General features: G+C 34.9%; 2 protein-coding genes, 1 long non-coding RNA gene and 2 other non-coding genes across 8 annotated transcripts; 4 read left to right on the top strand and 1 right to left on the bottom strand.

The window, feature by feature from the left end:
• Positions 1-43: 43 nt before the first annotated feature.
• On the top strand, positions 44-3,621 carry mrps2 (mitochondrial ribosomal protein S2). Of its 2 annotated transcripts, none has more exons than XM_051093213.1 (4): positions 44-181; positions 415-534; positions 1,049-1,178; positions 2,435-3,621. In XM_051093213.1, exons 1-4 carry the CDS (start codon positions 157-159, stop codon positions 2,967-2,969), a joined length of 810 nt encoding a protein of 269 aa, XP_050949170.1. In that variant the 5' UTR covers positions 44-156; the 3' UTR covers positions 2,970-3,621. The 2 variants fall into 2 exon arrangements, with proteins under 2 accessions (XP_050949170.1, XP_050949171.1); XM_051093214.1 differs by having other exon boundaries at positions 130-181; positions 421-534.
• Positions 3,622-5,128: 1,507 nt separating this feature from the next.
• On the top strand, positions 5,129-10,095 carry LOC127152600 (uncharacterized). 3 transcript variants are annotated; one of them, XR_007825104.1, is made up of 3 exons: positions 5,129-5,229; positions 5,880-7,611; positions 9,320-10,095. It is a non-coding gene; the product is annotated as an uncharacterized LOC127152600 (long non-coding RNA). The 3 variants fall into 3 exon arrangements; XR_007825105.1 differs by lacking the exon at positions 5,129-5,229 and having other exon boundaries at positions 5,248-5,938; positions 6,679-7,611; XR_007825103.1 differs by lacking the exon at positions 5,129-5,229 and having other exon boundaries at positions 5,243-7,611.
• LOC127153096 (small nucleolar RNA SNORA17) lies at positions 7,220-7,349 on the top strand. The gene has a single exon (XR_007825185.1). It is a non-coding gene; the product is annotated as a small nucleolar RNA SNORA17 (small nucleolar RNA).
• Positions 7,647-7,784, top strand: LOC127153095 (small nucleolar RNA SNORA17). The gene has a single exon (XR_007825184.1). It is a non-coding gene; the product is annotated as a small nucleolar RNA SNORA17 (small nucleolar RNA).
• A 1,921-nt stretch (positions 10,096-12,016) lies between the features above and the next one.
• dipk1b (divergent protein kinase domain 1B) lies at positions 12,017-23,152 on the bottom strand. Its single transcript, XM_051093355.1, has 5 exons — positions 22,576-23,152; positions 17,888-18,022; positions 16,474-16,581; positions 15,826-16,002; positions 12,017-14,704 (listed from the first exon to the last, which is right to left on the bottom strand). The coding sequence occupies exons 1-5, from the start codon at positions 22,639-22,641 to the stop codon at positions 13,892-13,894; spliced, it is 1,299 nt and encodes a 432-aa protein (XP_050949312.1). The 5' UTR covers positions 22,642-23,152; the 3' UTR covers positions 12,017-13,891.
• Between the last annotated feature and the right edge of the window lie 3,181 nt (positions 23,153-26,333).

Here is a 26,333-nt window from a genome sequence, read left to right as displayed (position 1 = left end):
CTTCAATAAAGTTTTGAATCATTTCAAATCAGTGGGCCATTGTGGTACTTGTAGTTCGTGAGGTCTGCAATGCAACGGTTTTTATGAGTGTATGGAACAGCGTTACCCACAATCCTCTGTGCTGTTACGCTCAGTGGGCGGAGCTCGAGCGGAAACATGGCAGCGGGCGTCTTAACTGGAGGTGAAATAAAACGTGTTTTTATTATATGTTAATGTGCTTAAAGTATATTTCATTATGTAAACCATGTATTAGTAACAGTTAATAGCATTATAACCTCTCGCTTGTGATTTGCAATGACATAATACATTAACGTTATATGACCATCGAGTTTTTGTAACGACTTTCTGAGCAGTTTTGCTCAGACTTTGGATAAGAAAAATGTATCATTTAATAAATGAATTAAATGTGATCAGTTTCAGTAAGGCAGGTTCTCCGGGGACCTCGGGTGGTCTCTGCTGTGTTCTCATGTCACGGACAGTCATTCAGCTCCGCAGCAGCTGCAGTCAAATCACCGCCAGCACCGACAGACAACGGTGAGAATGTCTGAGATATAATGATGAAGTGGCCATGACATATGCATACATATATTTTTTGCCAGTTTGTAGTATATGAAAGGGATTTTAATTCGGGGGTCTGACGAAATGTTTAGAGAAAAGCTACAAAAAAAAAAAAAAAAAAAAAAAAAAATATATATATATATATATATATATATATATATAATAGTACTTAAATAAATAAATGTAAATATTATGTTAAAATAAATGAAATGGTACATAAAACAATTTTAAAAAATTATGTAATTTGATAGAAACTAAACATTTTCAACATATTTTACACATGCAGTTTTCACTGTATAAATTGGGTCTTTACACATAAAAATATGCTTAATTTAAAATTTTAGGATGGGGGTATATGTGCTGTTTTCTATAAAGCAGTAAAAATGATTAAGCACTATATAAAAGAACTTGATTCATATGAAGAGATTGTAACATATTATATTCATTCATAGCTCATAATTGTTTCTATATATTTGTGTTACATGTTCAGCTGCTACAGAGAAGATCCTTAACTTTCCACTCACTCAGCCGGACTATTTTCGCTTGTCTGAGCTCTTCTCCATGAAGGACCTGTTTGAAGCCCGTGTTCATCTCGGACACAAGAAAGGTTGCCGGCATAGGTGAGTTACTGACATAAAAGGGATAGTTTAAGGGCTAGCTCACCGAGGCTGCATTTATTTGTTCAAAATTACTGTAAAATTGTGAAATATTATTAAGTTTGAAATAACTATTTTCTCTGTGAATTTATTTTAATATGTAATTTATTCCTGTTATTTCAAAGCTGAATTTTCAGCGTCTTTACTCCAGTCACATGATCCTTCAGAAATCATTCTAATATGTTCATGTACATATACACAAGTTCAAGTTTTTAACAGTAAGATTTTTTTTAAGATTTTTTTTCTGCTGCATTTATTTTCAAGCCTGCATTTATTTGATCTGAAGTGCAGCAAAAATAGTAACATTTTTGAAATATTTTTACTATTTAAAATAACTGTTTTCTGTTTGAATATATTTTAAAATGTAATTTATTCCTGTGATTTCAAAGCTGAATTTTTAGCATCATTACTCCAGTCACATGATCCTTCAGAAATCATTCTAATGTTCTGATTCGCTACGCCAAAACATTTATTTTTTTATTATTATTATTATGTTAAAAACAGAAAAGTAGAATTTGTTTAGGTTTCTTTGATGAATAGAAATGTCAGAAGAACAGCATTTATCTAAAATAGAAATCTTTTGTAGTATTCTAAATGTCTTTATCATCATTTTGATCAATTTAAAGGATCCTTGCTACATAAAAGTATTAATTTCTATCATTTCTCAAAAACGGAAAAAACAAAATTATACTAACTCCAAGCTTTTGAATGATTTAGTGTATAATGTTACAATAGCGTTTTATTTCATATAAATGCTGATCTTTGGATCTGTCTATTCATCAGAGAATCCTGAAAAAATGTACTCAACTGTTTTAAATATTGATAATTAAAAAGAAATGTTTCTTGAGCAGCAAATCAGCATATTAGAATGATTTCTGAAGGATCATGTGACACTGAAGACTGGAGTAATGATGCTGAAAATTCAGCTTTTCATCACAGGAATAAATTACATTTTAAAATATATTCAAATAGAAAACTGTTATTTTAAATAGTAAAAATATTTCAAAATTTGACTGTTTTTGCTGTATTTTGGATCAAATAAATGCAGGCTTGGTGACCAGAAGAGACTTCTTTAAAAAACATTAAAAATCTTATTGTTCACAAACTTTTGACTGGTAGTGTATATTCGAAAAATTCTGTTTTTATGACCTCATATTGCTATACATAAATACACACAAACACACATTTCTAAATCCTAACATTTGTGATTCTCTGTCTAGGCTGATGGAACCATACCTTTTTGGTTCTCGTCTGGATACTGACATCATTGATCTGGATCAGACTGTAGAACACCTCCAGCGGGCGCTGAACTTCACGGCTCACGTGGCGTACCGCGGCGGCATCATCCTGTTCGTCAGCCGCAGGCGGCAGTTCGGTCACCTGATAGAGACGACGGCACGAGAGTGCGGCGAATACGCTCACACGCGCTACTGGAAGGGCGGCCTGCTCACCAACGCCCCCATCCAGTACAGCCCCGGCGTCCGGCTGCCGGACCTCATCGTTTTCTTCTCCACTCTCAATAACGTTTTCCAGCAGCACGTCGGCATCAGGGATGCGGCTAAAATGAATATCCCCACAGTTGGGATCGTGGACTCTAACTGTAACCCCAGTCTCATCACGTACCCAGTGCCCGGCAATGATGACACCCCTGTTGCCATGGAGATGTACTGCCGGCTGTTTAAAATGACCATTAACAGAGCAAAGGACAAGAGGAGACAGATGGAGCTTCTCAAGGGTATTTCAGCCTCAGTATGAGGTCAACGAGCCTCAACATCTCTACTCAGAGTTTGTGTGTATGTATATTGTCCTCACATAGAACGTTCAGTGGAAATATAAGTCCAAAAAGTAACTGCAGTTACAATTCAGACATATTAATGTATTATTTTGATTATTTTGAATTTCAGTACTTAAAAAGTTAAAACATGCGACTATCCTAGAACTATGGAAGTCCATTGCCGCCATGGAATAAAAAAGGAAATTACAACTTTTTATCTCACAGTTCTGACTGTTTCTCTCAGAATTGCAAGTTTTTTTTAAGTTCTAGTTTATATTCCGTAATACATTTTTTCACCTCAGATTTCTTAGTTTCCATCTCACTTTTTCTTCCTGACATTTAATTTAAAAAGTAATCTCACAATTCAGACTTTTCTTCTCAGAAGAGAGTTTATATCTTGCAGTTCAGATTTTGTTTTTTTTAAATTGCAAGATATAAACTTTGATGAAAAAGTCACAATTGCCTTTATTTTTTTCTCTGGCAGCAACGGGCTTTCATACGGAACTAAAGATGTCTCGCTTAATTAGAAAATGTAAAATCCAATGACGTAAAACTAAATATTTATTGTTTTTCTGATTCAATTTCCATTGATAACCTGTTATGTGAACCCAATAAAATTTCACAAATCCAAAATGTGATGTTATTTTATGTAGTCATGAGCAGAAACAAATCAGCTTTCAAATTACTTTTAGAGGTGATTTGACTTTTTAAAATACATTTTGGCTTTTTAAATTAATTTTAACTAAATAATAGTGTTTTGATGACGTGTAATGCCACTGAAACCAATGAAACTCACATATTTTGCCAATTACTGCTGGTGAAAATGGTCAATTATTGTCATATTTTGGGCTGATTATAACAAATTAAGGAGGAGTGCAAAAACTGTCTGAGGAACAAAAGGTGTTTGTGGTTGGCCAAACTGAACCAGGATTTCCAGGGCAAGAATCTTGACAACATTCATTAAGTTGGCTTGAGAAAGCCAACTTACTGATACGCTATTTTCTTCTGAGACTAAATCTGTCGACACTAACTCCTCCTAGAGCTTTAACTCTACAAACTCCAAACTCAGCCCAGATCTTCAAACTGATCTGAAGTTAGTTGCTATATCTTTTCTAACTGATCGGACTTACCATTTTCCTAAAAATGACGATTAAATTTGGGAAAAATCCCATAGACTTACATTGACGGAATGTTCAAATGAGCCAGCACTATTCAAATTCCAACTGTCAAAACTCCCAGAATCCTTTGAGATTCAATCAAGCTTCCCTTCTATGTACTGTATTTCTAATCCATTTAAACTCATTCAAACTCATCTATCTATCTCTAACAGACTGTATTGCCTTCAAAACATCCAGACTTTAACCTTTTAAAACTACTTTAGAATTAAAACTATTTCGGACTGAAAACCATCAAACTTAAAACTTCTTAAACCTTCTTAAACTTTATAAACTTTTTAAAACTTTCTGTTCCGGCTTTCTCAAGCCAACTTAAAGTTTGTCTTGACGAACTTTTTTTATCTAGTTGTTCTTATCATTTCAGGTCATGTCAGGTAGGTGAAATATTAGGCTAATATCTTAATTAAAACCGCTCGTACGCGTGTTTACCACCTATTAACGTTAGTTTGTCAATTATTGCACCTTTTCGTGTTTACTAAGTATTTCTCTATATGATTTATCAGCTTCTATGCGTTTTTCTGTGGTTTAGACTTAAGAAATTAGCAGGACAACGTCTTCAGTAGTTCATTAACCATGCAATCCATGCTGTTGTTTACATCCGCGTATTGCCGATATAGCCGCATCCGGGTAACTGCCCAAATCGTGACTAGCAAAGTTAACTGCATGTCAGTAATTTGAAGTTTTTGTCATATATATATGTCATATATAAACATTTATTATGTGTAAATCTATTATTGTCGTACATAATAATTGTACTTGTCCTGCTTTATTAGCAAAACGGAACTGAACCCAATCTTGCTATGATACACTTTATGTACGGCTAGCGATAAGTTAAAATACACGACGTTCTGGATGTGTAATCTAACCCTTATCACATCTTACAAGTTTGAAACATTCATAAAACTTTCGTCTCACCTTTTTTGGGAGGCGGGATTCAACCGTTAATTCAGTGCTCTGTGTAAACCCGCCTTTTCTGATCCAGCAGGTTGCCGTAGTTTTACTACAGTATATAAATATCTCTAGCCACTCCTCTTAACTGGATTTGTTTATTCATTCTACGATGAAGGTGAGAACAACAACTACATTAATTGCATTAATATATCTTAATTTAACCGTGTAAACTACCTGGTGCGTTGAATTGTATATATATATATATATATACAATTATATATACAGTATCCGTTTTTTCCTTTATCAATACTGTATTATGATACTAAATAGTAGTGAGGCTGGCTTATAGCGTGGTCTATAATAGTATTGAAGCATAATTCACAGTAAATAATGGTCGATTGTTACATATGCAATGTTTACAGACATCATAACTCGTATTAATTGTGTCATCTTCCTGCTTAAAACTGGATTATACCGCCCACGTGTTGCGCGCAGACACGTCAGCCTGTAGTTTAACGCCAAAACGTTGCTCTGCGGTGCGACCAACCTAAAAACTAACACTTAAAGTATATAATGAAAGGTCATGTTTTAGTATTGTGGGTTATTTTTATTTTTGGACACACCAGCGCTGCCTTTTGAGTTAACGCAGCGCGGGTTACAGTAGCGTGCTCGTGTCCGTAGGGGGCGTAAGCGCAACACGGTTGACACTCGCTGCTGTCAATCAATGGAAAGATCTGGAACCACGTTGAACACACTCTAGTGAGGGGTAAAAGTTACAGAATAAAGAATAAATAAATATATAATTATGCTTTAACTCTACTACAGACCCTGAATGAAGAGCTGTTTCTTTCTGTGTGGAAACCACCATGATATTTTACCATCAGGTGAGTGTTTACTTTGTCAGCAATATTTTTAAGCATATGGTGAGTCTCGGCTGAAGGACTAATTATGTTACACCTTAAAATAAGTTGAATGATACGTTGAATTTAGTGGGGTTTTTTTCTAAATTAAATCCTAAAGTCATTTCAAGGTGATGAGAGAAGTTAAATAATAGCTAATATTAAGTTAATATGGTATCTAGACAAAGACATTTATAACAGTTGACTGTGTTTATTTTAAATTTTATGTAATTTTTCACTTTTTTAATTAACATTTTAGACTGAAAAGTTGGGGTCAGTGCATTTTTTAAATTAATAATTCAGCAAGGATTTATTAAACTGATTAAAAAGAGTGAGTTAATGATGCTGAAAATTCAGCATTGCATCATAGAAATAAATTACATTTTAAAATATATTCACATAGAAAATAGTTATTTTAAATTGTAATTTATATTACTGTATTTTTAAATAAAAAATGCAGCATTGGTGAGCATAAGACTTCTTTTAAAACATGAAAAATCTTACTGACCCCCATTGTTAGCTATAGTTGAGGTCTAAAGTTTACATACACCTTGCAGAATCTGTAATTATTTTACCAAAATAAGAGGGATCATACAAAATGCATGTCATTTTTTATTTAGTACTGACCTGAATAAGATATTTTACATAAAAGATGTTTACATATAGTTCACAAGAGAAAATAATAGTTGAATTGACAAATTCCCACAAATTCTTTGTTTTTTCAGCATTTTTGTATATTTGAATCCTTTCCAACAATGACTATGATTCTGAGATTCAACTTTTCACACTGAGGACAACTGAGGGACTCATATGCAACTATTACAGAAGGTTCAAACGCTTTTAGATGCTTCAGATGGAAAAACGATGCATTAAGAGCCGGGGGTGAAAACTTTTGGAATTTTAAGATCAGGGAAAATTTTCCTTTTTTAAGTATAATATTTGTATAATTTCAACTATTATTTTCTCTTGTGGACTAGGTAAACATCTTTTATAAATAAAAAATAACATGCATTTTGCATGATCTCTCTTATTCTGGTAAAAATTAACATTTTGTAGATTCTTCAAGGTATGTAAACTTTTGATCTTAACTGTATGTATACAATTTTTAAAAAGTATCCTACTTAATCTCTCAATTAAAATCATAAAACTGCATAATAATTATATACAAATCAGAAAAATATGTTTTTGGTTAGGTCTAGCCTGTCACTTCAGCTACCCATCATGTGTGCAGTCTTGTGTAATTGTGTGTGTGTGTAGTTTGTGTGTTTTGCCCCATGAGACGTAACTCTGGCACTGATGCCAGTGTTGTGCTAAAAGTGGGCAGAAAGAAACTGGCTTGCGATCGACCCTGCTGTCCTGTATGGTGGACCGGGGGCTTGGAACGAGGCCGGATAACCCAACCCAGACTTCTGTGTGTGTTAGTGCCCGTCTCAGTCTGTGAAACCCCTTTCCAAAGACTCCATTATCCCCCATTAATGTTTCTTTGTATTCGATTATTATAGATTCTAACATGTTTTTGTAACTGTGTGACTCATGAACTCAAAACACCAAAAGGAATGGATGAAATGGAGCTGCACTTCGTGGGTTGTGACCTAGAGTCTTAAAACAGTACGACTGTGAACAGAGGTCAAAGATCGACTCTACAGCAAGCTGGAGTAGTAAGTGTTCTTTTAAACACTCACATACACTTTTTTTTGCTCCTCGAGGCGTTGCAGCCCAGCTCAATGTGCTGTGTCTGTGTCATGAGGAAGCAAAGAGCAGCAGGGCGCTAGAAACTACACTTTGTACCCATAATTCCACAGTGCAAAGAATGAAAGACAGCCCCTACAAACAAGCATGAGACACCGTTTCAAGCAGGGATGTGAATTCTGTAAGATTGGTCCTTAACCTTATCTTTAAAACCTAACAAACAGAGAAAGTTTAAATAATACACTACCAGTCAAAAGTTTTTGAACAGTAAGATACAGTATAAAAATACAGTATATATTTTTACTATTTAAAATAACTGTTTTTATTTGAATGTTTTAAAATGTAATTTATTGTGATCAAAGCTGAATTTTCAGCATCATTATTCCAGTCTTCAGTGTCACATGATCCTTCAGAAATCATTATAATATGCTGATTTGTTGCTCAAAAAAATATATTTTGTTTGATGAATAGAATGATACAAAGATCAGCATTTATCTAAAAAAAAAAAAAAATGCCATTCAGAAGCTTGGAGTGAGTACAATTTTTTGAGGGCGTTGGAAATTAGAGAAATTATTATTTTTATTTAGCAAGGATTCAAATTGATCAAAAGTGGTGATAAAAACATTTATAATGTTACAAAATATTTCTATTTTAGATAAATGCTGTTCTTCTGAACTTTCTATTCAGCAAAGAAACCTGAAAAAAATCTACTAAACTGTTTTCAACATAAAAATAACAATAATAAGTGTTTTTGCGCAGCAAATCAGAATACTAGAATGATTTCTGACGTATCATATGACTGGAGTAATGATGCTAAAAATTCAGTTTTAAAATAACAGGTATAAATTACATTTTAAAATATTTTTAAATAGAAAAGAGTTATTTTAAATAGTAAAAATATTTCACAATTTTGGAAATAAATGCAGGTTTGGTGAGCATAAGGGACTTCTTAAAAAAACATTAAAAATCTAGTGGTAGACCAGTAGTGTAGACCAGTCTTTCTCATTTCCAACTTTACAGACTATTTATGAAATATTTATATTAATAGTAATATTTTAAGACAAACACTTACTGGACTAAAGCAGCTTGGGTTTACTTGATTGTCCATACATCATTTTTTTTTTTTTAAAGAAAAATAATGGTACTGAGATTTCTATGCATTTAACTTAAGTAGTCTGTTATAAATACCTAACTGATTTTAAAGCAATCAGAGTTTCATCTACTTTTTGGCCATATAAATATCAGCAACAGCACTAAATTGCATAATTTCACTTTGTTTTATTTGTTTTTGATTAGTATGAACTCCATATTCTAACTATATCATACTATATGTGTCATAAAAGCCTGGTGTATTAGATATGATCCTCAAAAATGCACTTGAATTTTTAAAATTGTTATTGCTATTTAGATCTTGTCTGTTTATTGTTATACAGATAAAAATGGCCTAATATTAAAAAATTAAAAATGGGCTTCACAGGGTTAAATGGTGTCAAAAGTAAATACTTCCCCTTCTATATTTTTCCCCTCAAATCAGTGCAGAAAATGCAACAGTGAAAAAGTGTGCAGATCTCATCTGCCAGTGAAACTGCATGCTTTGTGTTTAGCATGTTGTGATTATTTTTACATTTTCAAAAATAGAGCATTGCTTTAATCTTTATTTTGCTTTAATAATTTCAGAATTGTGACAAACCATTTGGAACAAGTCAGCTGGATTTACATCAGCTGTGTGTTACAAACCCGTGTCTGCGGTTGTTGATCTCCACCTACTTTTTGGACCTAGATGGAAGAGAACATCCAAACAAGATCATCTGATCATCACCCAAATTAGTGCATGACACTTTATTCTTTGTTTTTTAACAAGCCACAAACTGTACAATCGTGTCACTCAAATCAATATGTTTTTGAAGGACAGCTCAACTAGTCAGTCTTTTAATTTATAAATTAAGCTATGCTGTAATGCAATGTTTAATTATAGCATATTTTTATGAAACATGATTATTTTTGTTTATTAGTACCATTAAAACATTAAATAACAGCTTGTTTTACGTTTGTCCAGCATGTGAATTTACATGTTTTGGTCCTGTAAGTAATGTGTCCTTTTAAAGGTGAGGTAGTTTTGGGACGCCTCCCTGGACTAATATATGCTGATTCCTTGTTTCTTTCTAAAGGTCGGGTAAAAGGATACCTGCTGTTGTGTTTGTCCTTTGAACAAGTGCTGTACTTTGTGTACTTGTGCTTCACGCAAGACACATACACAGTTTAGGTTTCAAACATTTACTCATCAATGAATAATAGCTGAACAAATTGATGGAGGTAAAATAAATTAGTATTTTGTGCTGCTCTCCTTACAGAAGCACGAAATAAAATAATGAACATGACTTAATAGTACATAAAACCACTTTGTTCATAACGTGAAATTGTACTAAAGCCTAGTGCACACTAGAAGACAGAAATCAACTCAAAATCACATACATGTATGTGAATCTGCAAGAACAAAACTTCTGAATCGTTCCTACAAAGTTGGGGAAGAGAATGATCTTGAAAGTGAAAAGAGGAAACAAGTTTTTTTTTTAAATGTGCACTTGGTACTTCTTGTTGGTTATCTGTGGAATGTGTCTTGTTTAGTATTAATGAAATGCAATTTGCAGTTTGATTTGTTATTCTAGTGTAAGAGATGTTTAGAAATCTGCCTACTGTGAGTCAAGGAGATGCGTTTACAATATGCACACAGACTTTCAAGTTTATATGCAGACGTGTGTTTATATGCCTGCACATACACGGCCACTAGACCTTGATTCCTCAAACGGTACTTTCTGTTTTTAACTTGACACCATAATTCTATTTCATCTAGGTTTAATCTTAATAGTAGTCTTCCAAACAGACATAAACACACAAACCCTGAGAAACACAGTAAGTAATCTTACAGTTCAAGCACAAATCCCATCCTGAACGCTCCACACCATTCAAAAAAAGGAGTACCCTTCCTGTGACACTATAACATGAGAGAAACATCCTTGTAAAACAAGCACACACACACTAACACAACATACACCCTGTGAAAAGACATAATATATAACCTTCACTCTTTCTTATTTTATGAATCCAGTGTTGACGTCTTGGTTGTGTTGCAGGATTTGGCGTCAAGTTCTGACATTTCCTGACTTCAAAGGAAGGGTGCTTTCAAACATTGCTAAAGATCCCTCTTCTTCCGTGCTGAAAGTCAAAACACATGTGGCTGTAGTTTATTCTTCAAGAAGCAACTCAGAGGAGCGTTCTAGGAACAATCCTGCTGTTGAAACCAAAAGTTGCACGTCTTACTTAAGGGTGTTGTGGGTGTAGAGCAAGACCATCCACTTGGAAACTATTTCCTTGTGCTTGCAGCCCAGATCCTTAAGCAAAAGTTCTCCAAGGAGAACTCGTTTGGGAAGGGGTTGCATGGTCAAATAAATGTCCTCTAGTTGTTCTTAACTGGACATTCTAACTTCACCTTGGACCTTTCAGCCACAGAACAAATATATTTTTCTGAAGGTGTTTCTATAGGGTTAAGGCAGGGGTGCTCCAGTGTCCTGAAGTGTTTAGCTCTAACTTGCCTTAACACACCTGCCGAGAGGTTTCTAGTATGCCTGATAAAGCTCGATTAGCTAGTTCAGGTATTTCTAATTGGAGCTAAACTCCCATGACTGAGTTTTGGCACCCCTAGGTTAAAGGGTCTTCAGTGGAGCCACTCAAGTAAAATAGAGGGCGTGGATGCAGAGCAGGGGTCTCCAAACTTTCGTGGAGGGCTGGTGTCCTGAATAATGTGGCTCTAACCCTATTTAAAACACATCTAACCCAGCTAATCAGGCCTTACTAGGCATGCGAGAAACTTCCAGGTAGGTGTGTTGGGGCAAGTTAGAGCTAACCCTTGCAGTACACTGGCCCTCAAGGACCGATTTCAGAGACCCCTGATGTAGAGCAAGACAATCCTCTCCAAAACTCTTCTTTCCTTGAGTTACTTTTTGGAACTGACCCTATTATCCTTGTGCTTGCAGCCCAGATCTTTAACCAAAAGTTCAGCAAGGAGGACTCATTTGGGAAGGGGTTGCATGGTCAAATAAATGTCCTCTAGTTGTTCCTAATTGGACATTCTAACTTCACCTTGGATCTTTCAGCTAAAGTAAAGAGATTCTTCTGAAGGTGTTTCTATAGGGTCTTCAGGGGAGTTACTCAAGTAAAATAGAAGGGTTTGGATGTAGAGCGGGGGTCTCCAAACTCGATCCTGGATGGCCGGCGTACTGCAAACTCTGCAGGACACCAGCCCTCAGGGACCGAGATTGGAGACCCCTGATGTAGAACAAGACCATCCTCTCTTAAACTCGTCTTTCCTTGGAATACTTCTTGGAACTGACTCAGATCATTAACCAAAACTTCACCAAGAAGGACTCATTTACGAAGGGGTTGCACGATCAAATAAATGTCCTCAAGTTGGTCTTAACTGGACATTCTAACTTCACTTTGGACCAAAAGAAAAAAGAGATTCTTCTGAAGGTGTTTCTATAGGGTTAAAGCAGGTGTGCTCAAACTCGGTCCTAGAGGCCTGGTGTCCTACAGAGTTTAGCCTCAACTTGCCTTAAACACACCTGTTGGGAGGTTTCTAGTATGCCTGATAACAGCTTGATTAGCTAGTTCAGGTGTGTCTAATTGGGGTTGGAGCTAAACTCTGAAGGGCAGTGGCCCACCATGACCAAGTTTGGGCACCCCTATGTTACAGGAACATCAGGGGAGTCACGCCAGTAAAATAGAGGGTGTTGATGTGGAGCAGTTGTCTCCAAACTTAGTCCTGGAGGGCTGGTGTCCTGCAGAGTTTAGCTGTAATCCTAAATAAACACACCTGAACCAGCTAATCAAAGTTCTACTATGCATGCAAGAAACTTCCAAGCAGGTGTGTTGAGGCAAGTTGGAGCCAAACTCTACAGGACACTAGCCCTCTAGGACAGAGTTTGGAGACCCCTGATGTAGAACAAGACCATCCTCTCTGAAACTCTTCGTTAATAGGGTTACTTCTTGGAACTGACCCTATTATCCTTGTCCTTGAATCCCAGATCTTTGACCAAAAGTTCACCAAGAAGGTCTAATTTGGGAAAAGGTTGCATGTTCAAATAAATATCCTCAAGTTTACCTTGTTCCTAACTGGACATTCTAACTTTCACTGGGACCTTTCAGCCAAAGGAAAGAGATTCTTCTGAAGGGTTTCTATGGGGTTAAACGGTCTTTAGGGGAGTCGCTCAAGTAAAATAGAGGGTGTTGATGTAGAGCAGGTGTCTATAAACTCAGCCCTGGAGGGCCGGTGTCCTGCAGAGTTTAGCTATTACCCTAAATAAACACAACTGAACCAGCTAATCAAGGTCCTACTAAACATGCATGAAACTTCCAAGCAGGTGTGTTGAAGCAAGTTGGAGCCAAACTCTACAGGACACTAGCCCTTCAGGTCAGAGTTTGGAGACCCAGATGTAGAGCAAGACCATCTCTGAAACTCTCCTTTCCTTGGGTTACTTCTCAGAACTGACTCTATTATCCTTGTGCTTGCACCCCAGATCCTTACCCACAAGTCCACCAAGCAGGAATTAATCAAGATAATTTGGGAAGGGGATACATGGTCAAAGAAATGTCCTCCAGTTGGTTTTCTCCAATGAACAACTTGGATATTTTGGCAAGAGGAAGGTTTTTCTGTTAGGGTTAAAGGGTCTTCATTTGAGTCAATAAAGTAAAAGAGAAAGGGGATGTAGAGCAAGACTGTCCTCATGGGAACTCCTTGGGTTTCTTCTATTTGGAAATGGCTCTACTATCCTTGTGCTTGCAGCCCAGATCCTTAACCAAATGTTCACCAAAAAGGATCCATTTGGCAAGGGGCTGCATGGTCAAAGAAATGTCTTCCAGTAGTCTTTGTTCCTACCGGACAGTCTCCACCTTGGACCTTTTGGGCAGAGGAAAATTAATCTTCCGTAGGTGTTTTTATAGGGTTTAAGGTTCTTCAATTGAGTTGTTAAAGTAAAACAGAGGGTGGGGATGTATTGTATACTCTTTCTGAACTTGCATTCACCAACTTCACAATTGATGTTCAACAAATTTAAGTCTGTAGTGGCAGGCAGAGTTCAGCTATTCTGTTAGCCCTCCTGAAGCAACTGTACTGACCCCACTTTTGTTCTCTGGAAGTCTCCATCTGTTCTCTCGCTCTCTGTTGCCTTTCTCTTGATCATCCCTATGCTGGTCTCAAGAGTACTTGGTATTTGAGATCTTCTTCCACAGTAGTGTTTTGAGGTTGTTCAAAACAAGAGAATGATGCACCTCCATCTGTGAGGCAAGTCCGCTAAGAGTCACACAGGTGCGTAGCTGTTTTTCTAGGTCCTCCCTCAGGTCCAACGGCGCTCCGAAGAGCAGGAAGTCTTGCAGGAGCGCACACACCTTGGCCAAATTGGGCTGCACCACCTCCACATTGCACTGCCTTGCCAAACGGTCACACGTTGCAGTACAATCTCGCCCGTAAGTGCAGTCAACGTTTGCCTCGCAAGTTCTCCCTCGAAGGAATCCTTTGACGGTTGCCTCCGATGCTATGCTTTGAAGGTCTGCCATTTTGAAGTCGTATTTCGCATTGTAGCCGACCCGTCTTGGGCTTGCGTCACATATGTAGAAGCTTCCGTATACGCCATGGAATACCTCTTCAACAAACTCTAGTAGGCCGATGGTGATTCGGGCCCTGCGGGGCCATGCAGGAGCGAGCCACTGGTTAAGAGCGGTGCCCAGCGCCTCAGGAAACACTGGCTGCAGCCAACTGGGCACTTCCAGCCTGAAAAGGGCACTGTGTGCTACATGTTCAGTCACGTAAAGGTCTCCGCAGAAGCCTAGCAAGCGGGGAGCATGTTCTTTATCTTGCAGTGCCACCATTAAAACATATTCATTGATCTGAAGCAAAGCCCACACGGATTTCGCCTCCGCTAATGAAACTTTACCATCGCCGTTGACGTCCGCCAGAGAAATCACACGAGTTACAAGAGTGCTAAGAGATGATTGCTCACCAACACTGTCCTGTGAATGAATGGAAGAGGGAGAAAGAGATTTTTAAACCTTTGTAGACTAAGTGTTATTTAGGACATTGAATAGCTTGTTCCTTTAAAAAATTGCCAACAATAACCTTTACCTTACGTAACAGTCATGAATTATGATTGACTACTTTCTATTTCTAGTCAGAGGTGGGTGGTATTTATAATTTAGGAGAAGAGGATGTTTTCATTCTAGAGGCATTCTACATATGCATGTCTGTATGAGATCATTATTAATATTTTTGGATTGTTTTCCTGGGAAATAAGGGGTAACATTAATTAGCCAATTTTAGTAGTAGCAAGCACATACACTTTGATATCCAGATTGGCCTCAACACTAACCTACATGGATTACAAACCACAAAACTCATTTTTATTTCATGGGATCTTTAAGTACAGTTTTTATCAGCATTATGCATGTATACTGAAGCGTGCACAGCCATTTACAGCACTTTGTGTGGGTTGTGTTAAAGTGTGTGTGTTAGTGTTGTACTCCCCCGTGACACTGAGAGGGAGTGTATTGTTCTGGCTGTGACCTTTTCAAGCTCCTTCAGTTATTTTTGGCTTCTCTTCCCCATTACCCCACTCCCTCCCATGCTCTCTCTCCATTTTCACCCTCCTACAGGGGACCTTGAGGAACAGCCGAAAGCTCAGAGAGGGTTAGACTGTCTTACATCCGTTTCTGCTTTGCTAAGCAGGATGTAAACATCTCTGATACCAGTCACAATGAGGGTTGGGTAATATGTTGAATTTTCATTATATATGTCTGATCATTTGGTGATTTTTATAAATCAACATTGAAAATCATTGCAACATCTGTTACATTGAAAAAATGGCATTAGAGTTGATAAGTTCAATTCATTTTGGTGAATCTGTCTCTTTCAGAGAGTTGATTAGTTGTTGCTATATCAGACATCCCTGTTCACATCTGTACTGCAACAATTCAAGTTCAAATTCAAAACATCAAGTTCTATAATTGAAGGACAAGCATTTTTTAACTCTATGAGTATAAAAATCATTTTGGTGTCAACTACAGGTCTGATTTATTGTTATATTTGTGTATAATGTGAAAAATGAAGAAAAAAGACAAACAGTAAATAAAAAGACCTTGAGAAAGGAATGAAGCATTGCTCTGAATTCATCCATGGATGTTCCACGGGTGGGTTTGTCATAGAGGTTGTTGTCATGCCGCAATGGCGAGTCAAGACCGTTTTCGCCTCTCATGCTCTCTTCAATCCCACACTTCACCAATACAGCTTTCTCCTTCCACACAGCACTATATATCTGCAATACAGTATATTATATATAAATATATATTATGTGTGCCAAATGTAATTGTAATTACATGCATGCCTTTTTTGCACATTGCCAAAAAATGAAAATAAATTATATAAAAATAAATAAATAAAAATGATTATTTACTATATAATTATTACATAATAATAACATAATCTGATGTTATTTTATGACTATTAATCACACTTTCCCCACATATTCTAATTACTGTAATGTAAAAAAAAGAAAAAAAAGTAAAAATATTTATACTATACAAATAGTGTTAATAGTGAGAATCACCAATGAGAATAATGCAAATTTAAAAAAATTAAAAAAAAATCAATTTTAATGCAAATCGAAAAAAGGTAAATATAAAGTAAAATGTTTAGACGCATTAGGAATACAATTATTGAAAATAATGCAATACAAAATATAATTTCTGTCTTTTTTTAATTTAAATATGACATGTACATTTTTTACCTGGTGCGTTGGTGATGTTGAAAGACAGCGTTGAAGAGACAAAGTTTTCTCCTCGCAAAGAGATTTACACACCGACCCCGAAATAATACCTCTGCGATAATGATCACACTGAAACACACACACACAGGAAACAGACAGGCATTAACCACAACATCTTGTCATCTTTTAAGAGTCTTGTGCAAACAACCAAAGGATAAATTGGCCAGTCGGAGGACAGAGGGCTTGGTGATGTCATGATTGATGGTCGCTTCCGCAGACAATGACCCACCAATGCAAAGACTAGCCTAAAGCCAGCATATTACTTCTTCTTATTTGCTTTCTCTATTTTCCTTATCGTTTTCATTTCTGATATCTACAAAAGCGGCTGTCAGTGCATGTTACGAAACAATCTGAAAGGGCTTTTCTTCCCCTCTACCTCACCAAGTGTCTAAACTACAGCACTATGTGTGAGAGGCTTTGAACCCCAAATGTGTTTTTAAAGAAATGTTTCTCAAAGTGCTTCTTCAGAAACTTTTAAGGGATACTTCACCCAAAAACGCAAAACAAGTAACCAAACTGTTGATGGGATTGACCCCACTAACTTCCAAAAGTTTTTTTTTTTTTATCCATACTACGGAAATTAATCAATTGTTCCTCAAAATATATTCTTTTGTGTATATAAATACATGCAGGTTTGGAACAACTTGAGGGTGAATAAATGATGTCAGAATTAAAAACAATTTTTTTAAGGAACTATTCCTTTAAATTTAGGTTTGTTCCTTATATAATACAAACATACTGCTTTATAAGACTTGGAATATTGTGCACAGCTTGACCACACGAGTTACCATAGACTTTTGTTGTTTTGAAAAGCACAGCCTATTTGCTTCACAAAAAAAAAAAACACAACAGGATAAAAAAAATATGAGTAGATCTTATTTGTGAATTTAAATCATCACAGTAATAGGAAGTTCTACTTTCCTGAGGGGTTTCTGTTTACATCCTGAATGCAGAATTTGTAATTAAACGCAATCACGCTGCATAATTATCCTACTGTTACAATAAAAATGAGAATGTTTAAATTTGGCTTTCATAATTATTATCTGTCAACTTGCTCACTTCCTCCTTTTAATTTCCCAGTTCCTCTCTTATTCTCTCAGTTATGTGCAAAGACTTCCTGTCAGTGAGATGTTAGAAGGCAAAACAGCATAAATATTACACCATCTGTGTCTACGGACTGTAAGCAAATGCTCTGAGGCGTTTGTCAATCATCATGAATCATTTTCAGACACTCACTTTCTGTCTTAACCTGCAATGTAATAAAGTGGCAAATCCTAGCTATTCCATGTTGGCCTCTCCTAAGTGGCGAGGAATGGCGCTCATGGGAAGGAATGTGCACCTAAACTCATGCATTATGGACGATGCAGTGACTTACAATGAGCATGGTACAGACATGTCCTCTGCAGAGCTCTGAATAAGAGGAATACTGCATATAGATCACCCAGCTGGCCACCAGAATCCCAAACCACGCCACCAACAGGTACTTGACCTTAACTGCAGGTAAACGGGACTGAAAGAGACACATAATAGACATAAATATAGTTTCTGAAGGAAAGTACTAAATTAAAAAAATATGATATTTAGGCAAAATGAGAAAAATGTACACATCTTCATTCTGTTCAAAAGTTTTCACCCCCGGCTCTTAATGCATTGTGTTTCCTTCTGAAGCATTAGTGAGCATTTGAACCTCTGTAATAGTTGCATATGAGTCCCTCAGTTGTCCTTAATGTAAAACAATGGATCTCAAAATCATGCAGTCATTGTTGGAAAGGGTTCAAATACACAAAAATGCTGAAAAACCAAAGAATTTGTGAGACCTGAAGGATTTTTCTGAACAGCAGGCAGTTTAACTGTTCAGGACAAACAAGGGACTCATGAACAACGATCACTAAACAAAAACACACAGCTGTGGATCATTCAGGTAACAACACAGTATTAAGAATCAAGTGTATGTAAACTTTTGAACGGGGTCATTTTCATAAATTGAACTATTATTTTCTCTTGTGGACTATATGTAAATGTATTTTATGCAAAATATCTTATTCAGGTCAGTACTAAATAAAAAAATAACATGCATTTGTATGATCTCTGTTATTTTGGTAATATAATTAACATTTTGCAGATTCTGCAAGGTGTGTGTGTGTAAACTTTTGACCTCAAATGTATATAAGCTCTACATTTTTATTTTTTAATTTAATTTAAAATGACACTGAAATATATATATATATATATATATATATTAATTTAAATTAAACATTTCATATTTCAGACTAGAAAATTAATTTGATAAAAAAAAATTAAAATTAATTACATTACATTATGACATCAGAATTTTGTCATATCTTGCCTATATTTATAAAAAATATTTAATTATAATAACAATGAAGTTTTGAACAAAAATATGCACGATATATTTATAGAAATATATATGCAAAATGTAATATTAATTTGCATATTAAATTAAAATGATTTTTTAAAAATATGCATTTAAAATTTTAATTTAATCTTCATTGGTGTACATTATGTCTCAAATGTTTTGCTTTGAACAGTGACAGGAGAAACGTAAACAGGAAGCCCATGTGGTTCTAATTTCATACAGTTAGAAAAAACTCTATTGAGTTATATTACGAAATGTTATGATGACATTATGATGAATATACCAGGGTGAGGTGTTGTATGCATAAGGGATGTGCCACATTTAAAAGGTCATTTCAAAAAACATACAAAAATTACATTTGAGCATAAAATCAGCAATGTGAATGCAGTTTATGCTGCTTTGAGAGACTGAGAGGGAGAAAGTGACAGAAAGAGATATTAATGGTCATTAGCATGTGTCCTAACAAGATTAAACATAGTTTCTTGGACAGTTTTCAGGTGTAAAAGGGCACTGAATGCCGAAGGCAGCAACTGTTCTCTGTGCTGGAGTGGGAATGCGAGTGTGTGTGTGTTTGTGTTGTGTGATTCTGTGAAAACACACATATCTGATTACTGCCTGTTGATACAGACAACTGTTATTAGACACCTAAATTCACTCAGTGTGTGTGCCCACTCGCTAAAAACAAGGCCTGAACACCCAATCCAAAAAACAAGTGCAGCACACTTTACAATACATTCACGCCATATAAATACGCACTGAAACCTTTAGGAATAGTTCACCCAAAAATTTTAATTTGCTGAAAATGTACTCGCCCTCAGGCCATCCATGATGTAGATGAGTTTGTTTCTTCATCAGAACAGATTGGGAGAAATTTAGCATTACACTTGCTCCCCAAAGGATCCTCTGTTGTGAATGGGTGTGTCAAAATGAGAGTCCAAACAGCTGATAATACATCACAATAACCCACAAGTAATCCACACCACTTCAGTCCATCAATCAATGTCTTGACAAGTGACAAATCCATTAAGATGTTTTTATACCCTTTTTTCTGGACAAAATATGACTTCATAATCCTGATTCAGATTAGATGACTTCTGGACATATTACGAACACATATTTTAGCTGGAAGCAAATCTTAATGATGGATTTGTTTCTGACAAACACACAGCTTTTTACTTCACAAGATGTAAATTGATGGACTGGAGTGGTGTGGATTATTGTGATGTTTTTATTAGCTGTTTGAACTCTCATTCTGATGGCACCCACCCACTCACTGGTGAGCAAGAGATGTAATGCTACATTTCTCCAAATCTGACATCATGGTCTGAGGGTGAGTAAATTGTAGGCAAGTTTTCATTTTTGGATGAACTTTCTCTACAAATACAACAAATGAGGCTTTCAAGCTTTAAAAGCATGCAGTTAATATGATCAAAATGTAATTAATGACTCACTGATAGTTTTAAAACATCTCCCCTTTGCTTTTTTTGGCACATTCATTAAAATTCATGAAAGTAGACTCAAACATTATTTTGTGTCCAATCATCTCAGTGAAGCAAGTGATATACAGTCGAAGTCAAAGGTTTACATACACCTTGAAGAATCTGCAGAATGTATATTATTTATTTATTCATTTATCATACAAAATGCATGTTATTTTTTATTTACCACAGAATAAAATATTTAACATAAAAGACATTTACATGTAGTCCACAAGAGAAAATAATAGTTTACATACACAGACAAATCCTTCAGGTCCCACAAATTCTTTGGTTTTTTAGCATTTTTGTGTATTTGAACCCTTTCCAGCAATAACTTTATGATATTGAGATCCATCTTTTCACACTGAGGACAACTGAGAGACTCATATGCAACTATTACAGAAGGTTCAAATGCTCACTGATGCTCCAGAATGAAAAATGATGCATTAAGAGCCAGGAGTCAAAACTTTTGAACAGAATGAAGGTGTGTACATTTTTCTCATTTTGCATCGTTTTTCCTTCTGAAGCATCAGTGAGCGTTTGAACCTTCTGTAATAGTTGCATATGAGTCCCTGAGTTGTCCTCAAGGCTCTTAATGCATAGGTTTTTTTTGCAGATTCTGCGAGGTGTATGTAAACTTTTGACTTGGTTTGTTCACAAACTTAACTGATTCGGTTCTTGAATTCAGCTCAGTAACTCAATATCAGTCCGCTCTTTTCATAAATCTATTGTATGGCTTCAGAAGACTTGCAATATGGAGTACAAATCATAGGAACCATCTAGTTTAATTGCATGTGGAAAAAGTACTACTAGAACTGTTATTTTTCCTTTTGTGTTCTACAGAGAAAGAAAGTCATACGGGTTTGCAAAAGCATGAAGGTGAGTAAATAATGACACAATTTTCATTTTGTAGTGAACTATCCTTTTAATAACATTCTGCTGTCTGTTTAACCTGAGGAACTGTGCTTTTGTTTAACTTCAGGTCGAAGCCCTGCTGTTTTCGTCCTCTTGTACGAAAGAAGTGAAAGATGCATTTGTCATCTGTGACATCTTCAGCCCAGGGTTCAGCTATGAATCTGACAGAGTTGACCTACACCGTCTCAAACGGTCACAGTGTGCACTTACGGTGAGTGCACTTATGAAAGAGGGCTCTTAGTGCGGATCTACCGAAATACTGTCAGCATACGGTGTGCATTAAGCACTCAGACGAGTTGTGTGTGTGTGCGTGTGATTAGCTAAAGATGGAATTAACGGCAAGAATTAAAATGACAGATCCTCTTTCATATGATTAATGTACCTCGTCTTTTAAAAATTTTGTAAGTAGCATGGGTATATTTGTAGCAATAGCCAACAATACATTATATGTAATCAAAATTATTGATTTTTCGTTTATGCTAAAAATCATTAGGATGTTCCATGTTCCTACTGTAAATATATCAAAACTTAATTTTTGAGTAGTGATATGCATTGCTAAGAACTTAATTTGGACAACTTTAAAGTTGATTTTCTCAATATTTTGATTTTTTTTGCACCCTCAGATCGCAGATTTTCAAATAGTTATATCTCAACCAAATATTGTCAATGGAAAGCTTATTTATTCAGTGTTTAGATGATGTATAACTCTTTTAAAACGTTCAAAAATTTGACCCTTGTGACTGGTTTTGTCGTCCAGGGTCACAATTCAGAAAAATACAGTGATGGTAGCAGTGTATATCGATCACCGGGGCTAGTTGTCACACTGGATCCCAAAGACTTAAGGAGTACAATTATGCAAATGTATTTTTTTAAATAGCCAAAAATATTTGATATGTTTATATGGTATCTTTTACATATTTACAGATTCATGAATTTGTGTACCTTTTAACCTTTTTAGGTTAGTTAATGCCCTATATAACCAGTGCATGTTGTCACAAAATGTCAACATATGCCAATTAACTTTTATTCTGGGCAAAAATGGTGATACTCTGAGATATTTACTGAGGTAAAAAGTGTGACAACTAACCTCAGTTTCCCTTATCATGGTGCTGAATGACACTCATATTCATGTAACATGGTATTTACGTACTATTTATGGAAAATACCATGCCCAGAAAACGTTCATTGTTCAAAATCATGGTGACACCATGACACTTCTGTTATTTTTCACTCTTTATGAGGTTTTTAAAGGAAGAACATAGACAAGCATTGTTATTCTAGTGAAAAAGTTACCTGTAAACCCTTAGATAAGGGACAGAAGAGCACCAGGTGCACCAGTCTGCGTAAACTCCTCGGCATCTTCACAGTAACACTGATGATGCACAACACAAATGAAGATTGTTCTCCAAACACGCCTTCACTTTCTCATCTCGTCTTCTCCATTACAGGCGACGCGCCAGCGGTATTCTCCAGCGCATAAAAGAGCAAAAATACGCATTTACTCTCACATTGTCGCCGTGTGCTTTTGTTTCAGGATGCAATCGGCCGTGCGATGGAGAAACATCCCATGCTGGTGGTGCTCAACTCAAGGACACGCGCGCACACACGCCGCATCCAGAGACGCGCGAGCTCCGGGCATCATCCTCGCGCGACGTAATGCGACACGGCCAAAGATGCTTTGAAAAGCAGCTCTGGCATCTGTGGGTTGTTTAGACCCTATGTTTGATTCGAAGGGACTTGTTGACCCAAAGATGAGCGCGAATCGGGTGGATGAGATGGAGCTGAAATGAGAATCACCGACGATCAGCTGGAGATTCGGCCTCTCTGAGATTCTACAAAGCGCCTTAAAGGGGAAGAGACCCTCAGTTACACTACCGACAGAAAACAAATGTTACTGTCCCTTTAAATGTCACTGATCACAACAGAATAGAAATAAGGAGAAAAAATCTTCAATTATCATTAATTAAAATTAATAAAAATGAGATAAAATATATTTAATGTCGATTTTTAAATAGCTTTAAGTTCGCTTTTTTATTAAAAAAAACATGACAATATACATTCAAGTTGTCAAAAGACAATAAGACAAAATAACTTTAAATGTGATAAATACAATTAAAAATTGTTTAAATAAAAAAAAAAGTATGTTTCATTTTAAATACAGGATAATTAAGTTCAAAATCCCATGGGACTAAACTGTGGGGGGTTTATAAATAAATTATCCACAATATTTTAAAATTACTTTATATAGAATGGAATAGAAAATAAGAAAAATAACGAAAATAAAGAAAAATAATATAGTCTAAAAGCAACTGAAGTGTCAGGAATTTATTAATAATAATTATTTTAAAAAAAACTAAACATCAGGTTACACTGTGCATGAATAGAACAGAATAGAATAGAATAGAATAGAATAGAATAGAATAGAAATACCTTTAATTACATTTTTAAAATTATTTTGTTTTATTTTATTAAAAGGTAAAAAATAAACCTTAAAATCTGACCACAGGCAATAGAATATACTTAAGTGTAATATAAATAAATATAAATAAAATATAACAAAAATGCAATAAAATCTATTTGATGTTGATTTTCAGATATCTTTAATTTCTTTTTGTAATTGAAATGCATGACAATATACATTAATTTTATTTTTTTTTCTGTTTTCTTTTTACTTTTTGTTAAAGTTTTAGTAATTTTGTTGATTTAAAAAAAAAAATAAATATAATAATTTTAGGTACAGAAAAAAGTACAAAATTCAGCTAAAACACATGTAAAAAAATCAATACAGAAAATTAGTTCAAAATTATTATTATTATTATTATTATTATTATTATTATTACAGTGCAGAAATCATTTTTTAACATACTGCAGATTATGTTGTCAAATCCATTTGAAATGAATAATCAACAACATTTTATTATAGAAAAATAGCCAATTATTTTAAATAGAATGCAATAGAAAATAAGAAACAACTATAAATTCAGACAGGGTTTCTGTACATTGGGTAATTAGTGCCTGCATTTTATCAATAATAATTTTTAAATTTATTTTAATATCAGATTACAGTGTGCATAAATAGAACCGAATAGAATTTTATTATATTTTATTAAAAGGTAAAAATAAAACTTAAAATCTGACCACAGACTACAGAATATAATTAGGACAAAAATTAGATGAAATCAAATATGATAAAAATGTGATAAAATATATTTAATGTAGATTTTTAAATACATTTAATTAAATCTTTTTAATTAAAAGAACTTGACAATATACATTAAATCTGACAACAGACAGCAGTGTTTTAAATGTAATTAAATATAATAAAACCAATTAAATAAAAATAGATAAATATGTTTAATTTTAAATACATAGGGATATAATAAAGATCAAAACCCCATGGGGCTAAATATAAAAAAAAAAAATAGAATAAAATCCATTTCAGATGAATCATTAACAACGTTTTATAATAAAACAGAAAAATTACTTTAAATAGAATGGAATGATCTTTAAATCTATAAATGTAAATCTTTAAATCTATAACATCTATAAATTCAACCATGTTTTCTTCACATTGGGTAATTAGTCAGAAATGTATCAATAATAATTATTTAAAAAACAGTAAACATTTTAAGTTATTTGAATATCAGGTTACAGTGTGCATGAACAGAATAGAATAGAATAGAATAGAATAGAATAGAATAGAATAGAATAGAATAGAATAGAATAGAACGAGATAAAATACCTTTAATTTCAATTTTTTTTTTTTTTTATTAAAAGGTAAAAATAAACCTAAAATTTGACCACAGACAATAGAATATAATTAAGACAAAAATGAGACTAAATAAAAACAAATATAATATTTAAATTTGATTTAACAATATTACAGAATCCTTTAAATGTGACTAAATAGAAAATAAGACAAATTCTTTCAGTTCAGCAGTGTACATTATGTATTTGGTATTTGGAGCATCAAAATTGTTATATTTTAAAAAAAGTAAACATCTAAAATGTGAAAACAAACACCAGTATATTTTGATTATTGATTTTAAGTTATTTAAATATCAAGTTATATTTTATAAAGCACTGTATGCATGTGTAAAGTGTGTATAAAGTGTTTGCCTTTTTCTTAAGTCAAGTCTTCACATTCCTTGTACAGCCAGTTTTGCATTTGTACCTGTTTCATCTTGCCTTGCAGCACCGTGTACAATAGAGTGTGTGTTCAATACAAGTGCAAATATAGGTTAAGGGTAACGTGCGTGCACGCCTAGACAGTGTGTTACTTCTTATGTGACTTATATTTCACATTTGCTTACTTTCAAAGAATTTCAAGTCGCATTTAATGCAGTTCTCAAATGCAAAATTATGTGCAATAAATTCTTGCAATTCATGTTACGGACATCAGAAGGCGATAACATTTCATTGAGAATTTTGCTCGTCTTAAATTAGAAAGGAATGCAAAAAATATACAAATTTATTTAGCCTATTTTTAAACAGCGAATATATTTAATGATAGCATTTCAGGATGACCTCTATATGAAAGTTCATACAGTATCTCATCAGTGTGACAACATCTAGTCTAGGACAAAGTTTCGTTCAAAATTCTCACTGTAGCGGTGACATGAAGTGGTTCCTTGAACATTACTCTCTGACGTCATGTTGTGAAGAAACTCTGCTGTGATTGGCTGTTTATCTCAGCTGAGAAAACGTCAGTTTTATGACATCAAAAGACAACTGTTTTCTTTATATTAAGCCACAATAAGACACAAAATCAGTATGGTCACTTTCAAGTGACTCAGAATGTGTATTAAAAGAGGGTTCATATATACACACTTGTTACATTATGTTAAAAGTAAGCACTAAAAACCACATATACCCTTACATTTCATATTAATTGTCTGGGAATAAAAGCACACAATGCCACAGAGTTGTAACTGTGGTCAGGTCACATTTAAACGCCTAAGTGACTCTGTGACCGCAGCATGAGCATCCGCTGTATCAGATTACACACCCTGATCAGCCATTTAATCTTGTTAACTGCATCTCCTATAATC

This window comes from Labeo rohita, chromosome 21 (genome assembly GCF_022985175.1).
Source record: "Labeo rohita strain BAU-BD-2019 chromosome 21, IGBB_LRoh.1.0, whole genome shotgun sequence".
In the NCBI taxonomy this organism is placed as follows: domain Eukaryota; kingdom Metazoa; phylum Chordata; class Actinopteri; order Cypriniformes; family Cyprinidae; genus Labeo; species Labeo rohita.
The sequence above is the reverse complement of the archived record's forward strand: the minus strand, read 5'-3'. Positions and strand labels throughout refer to the sequence as shown.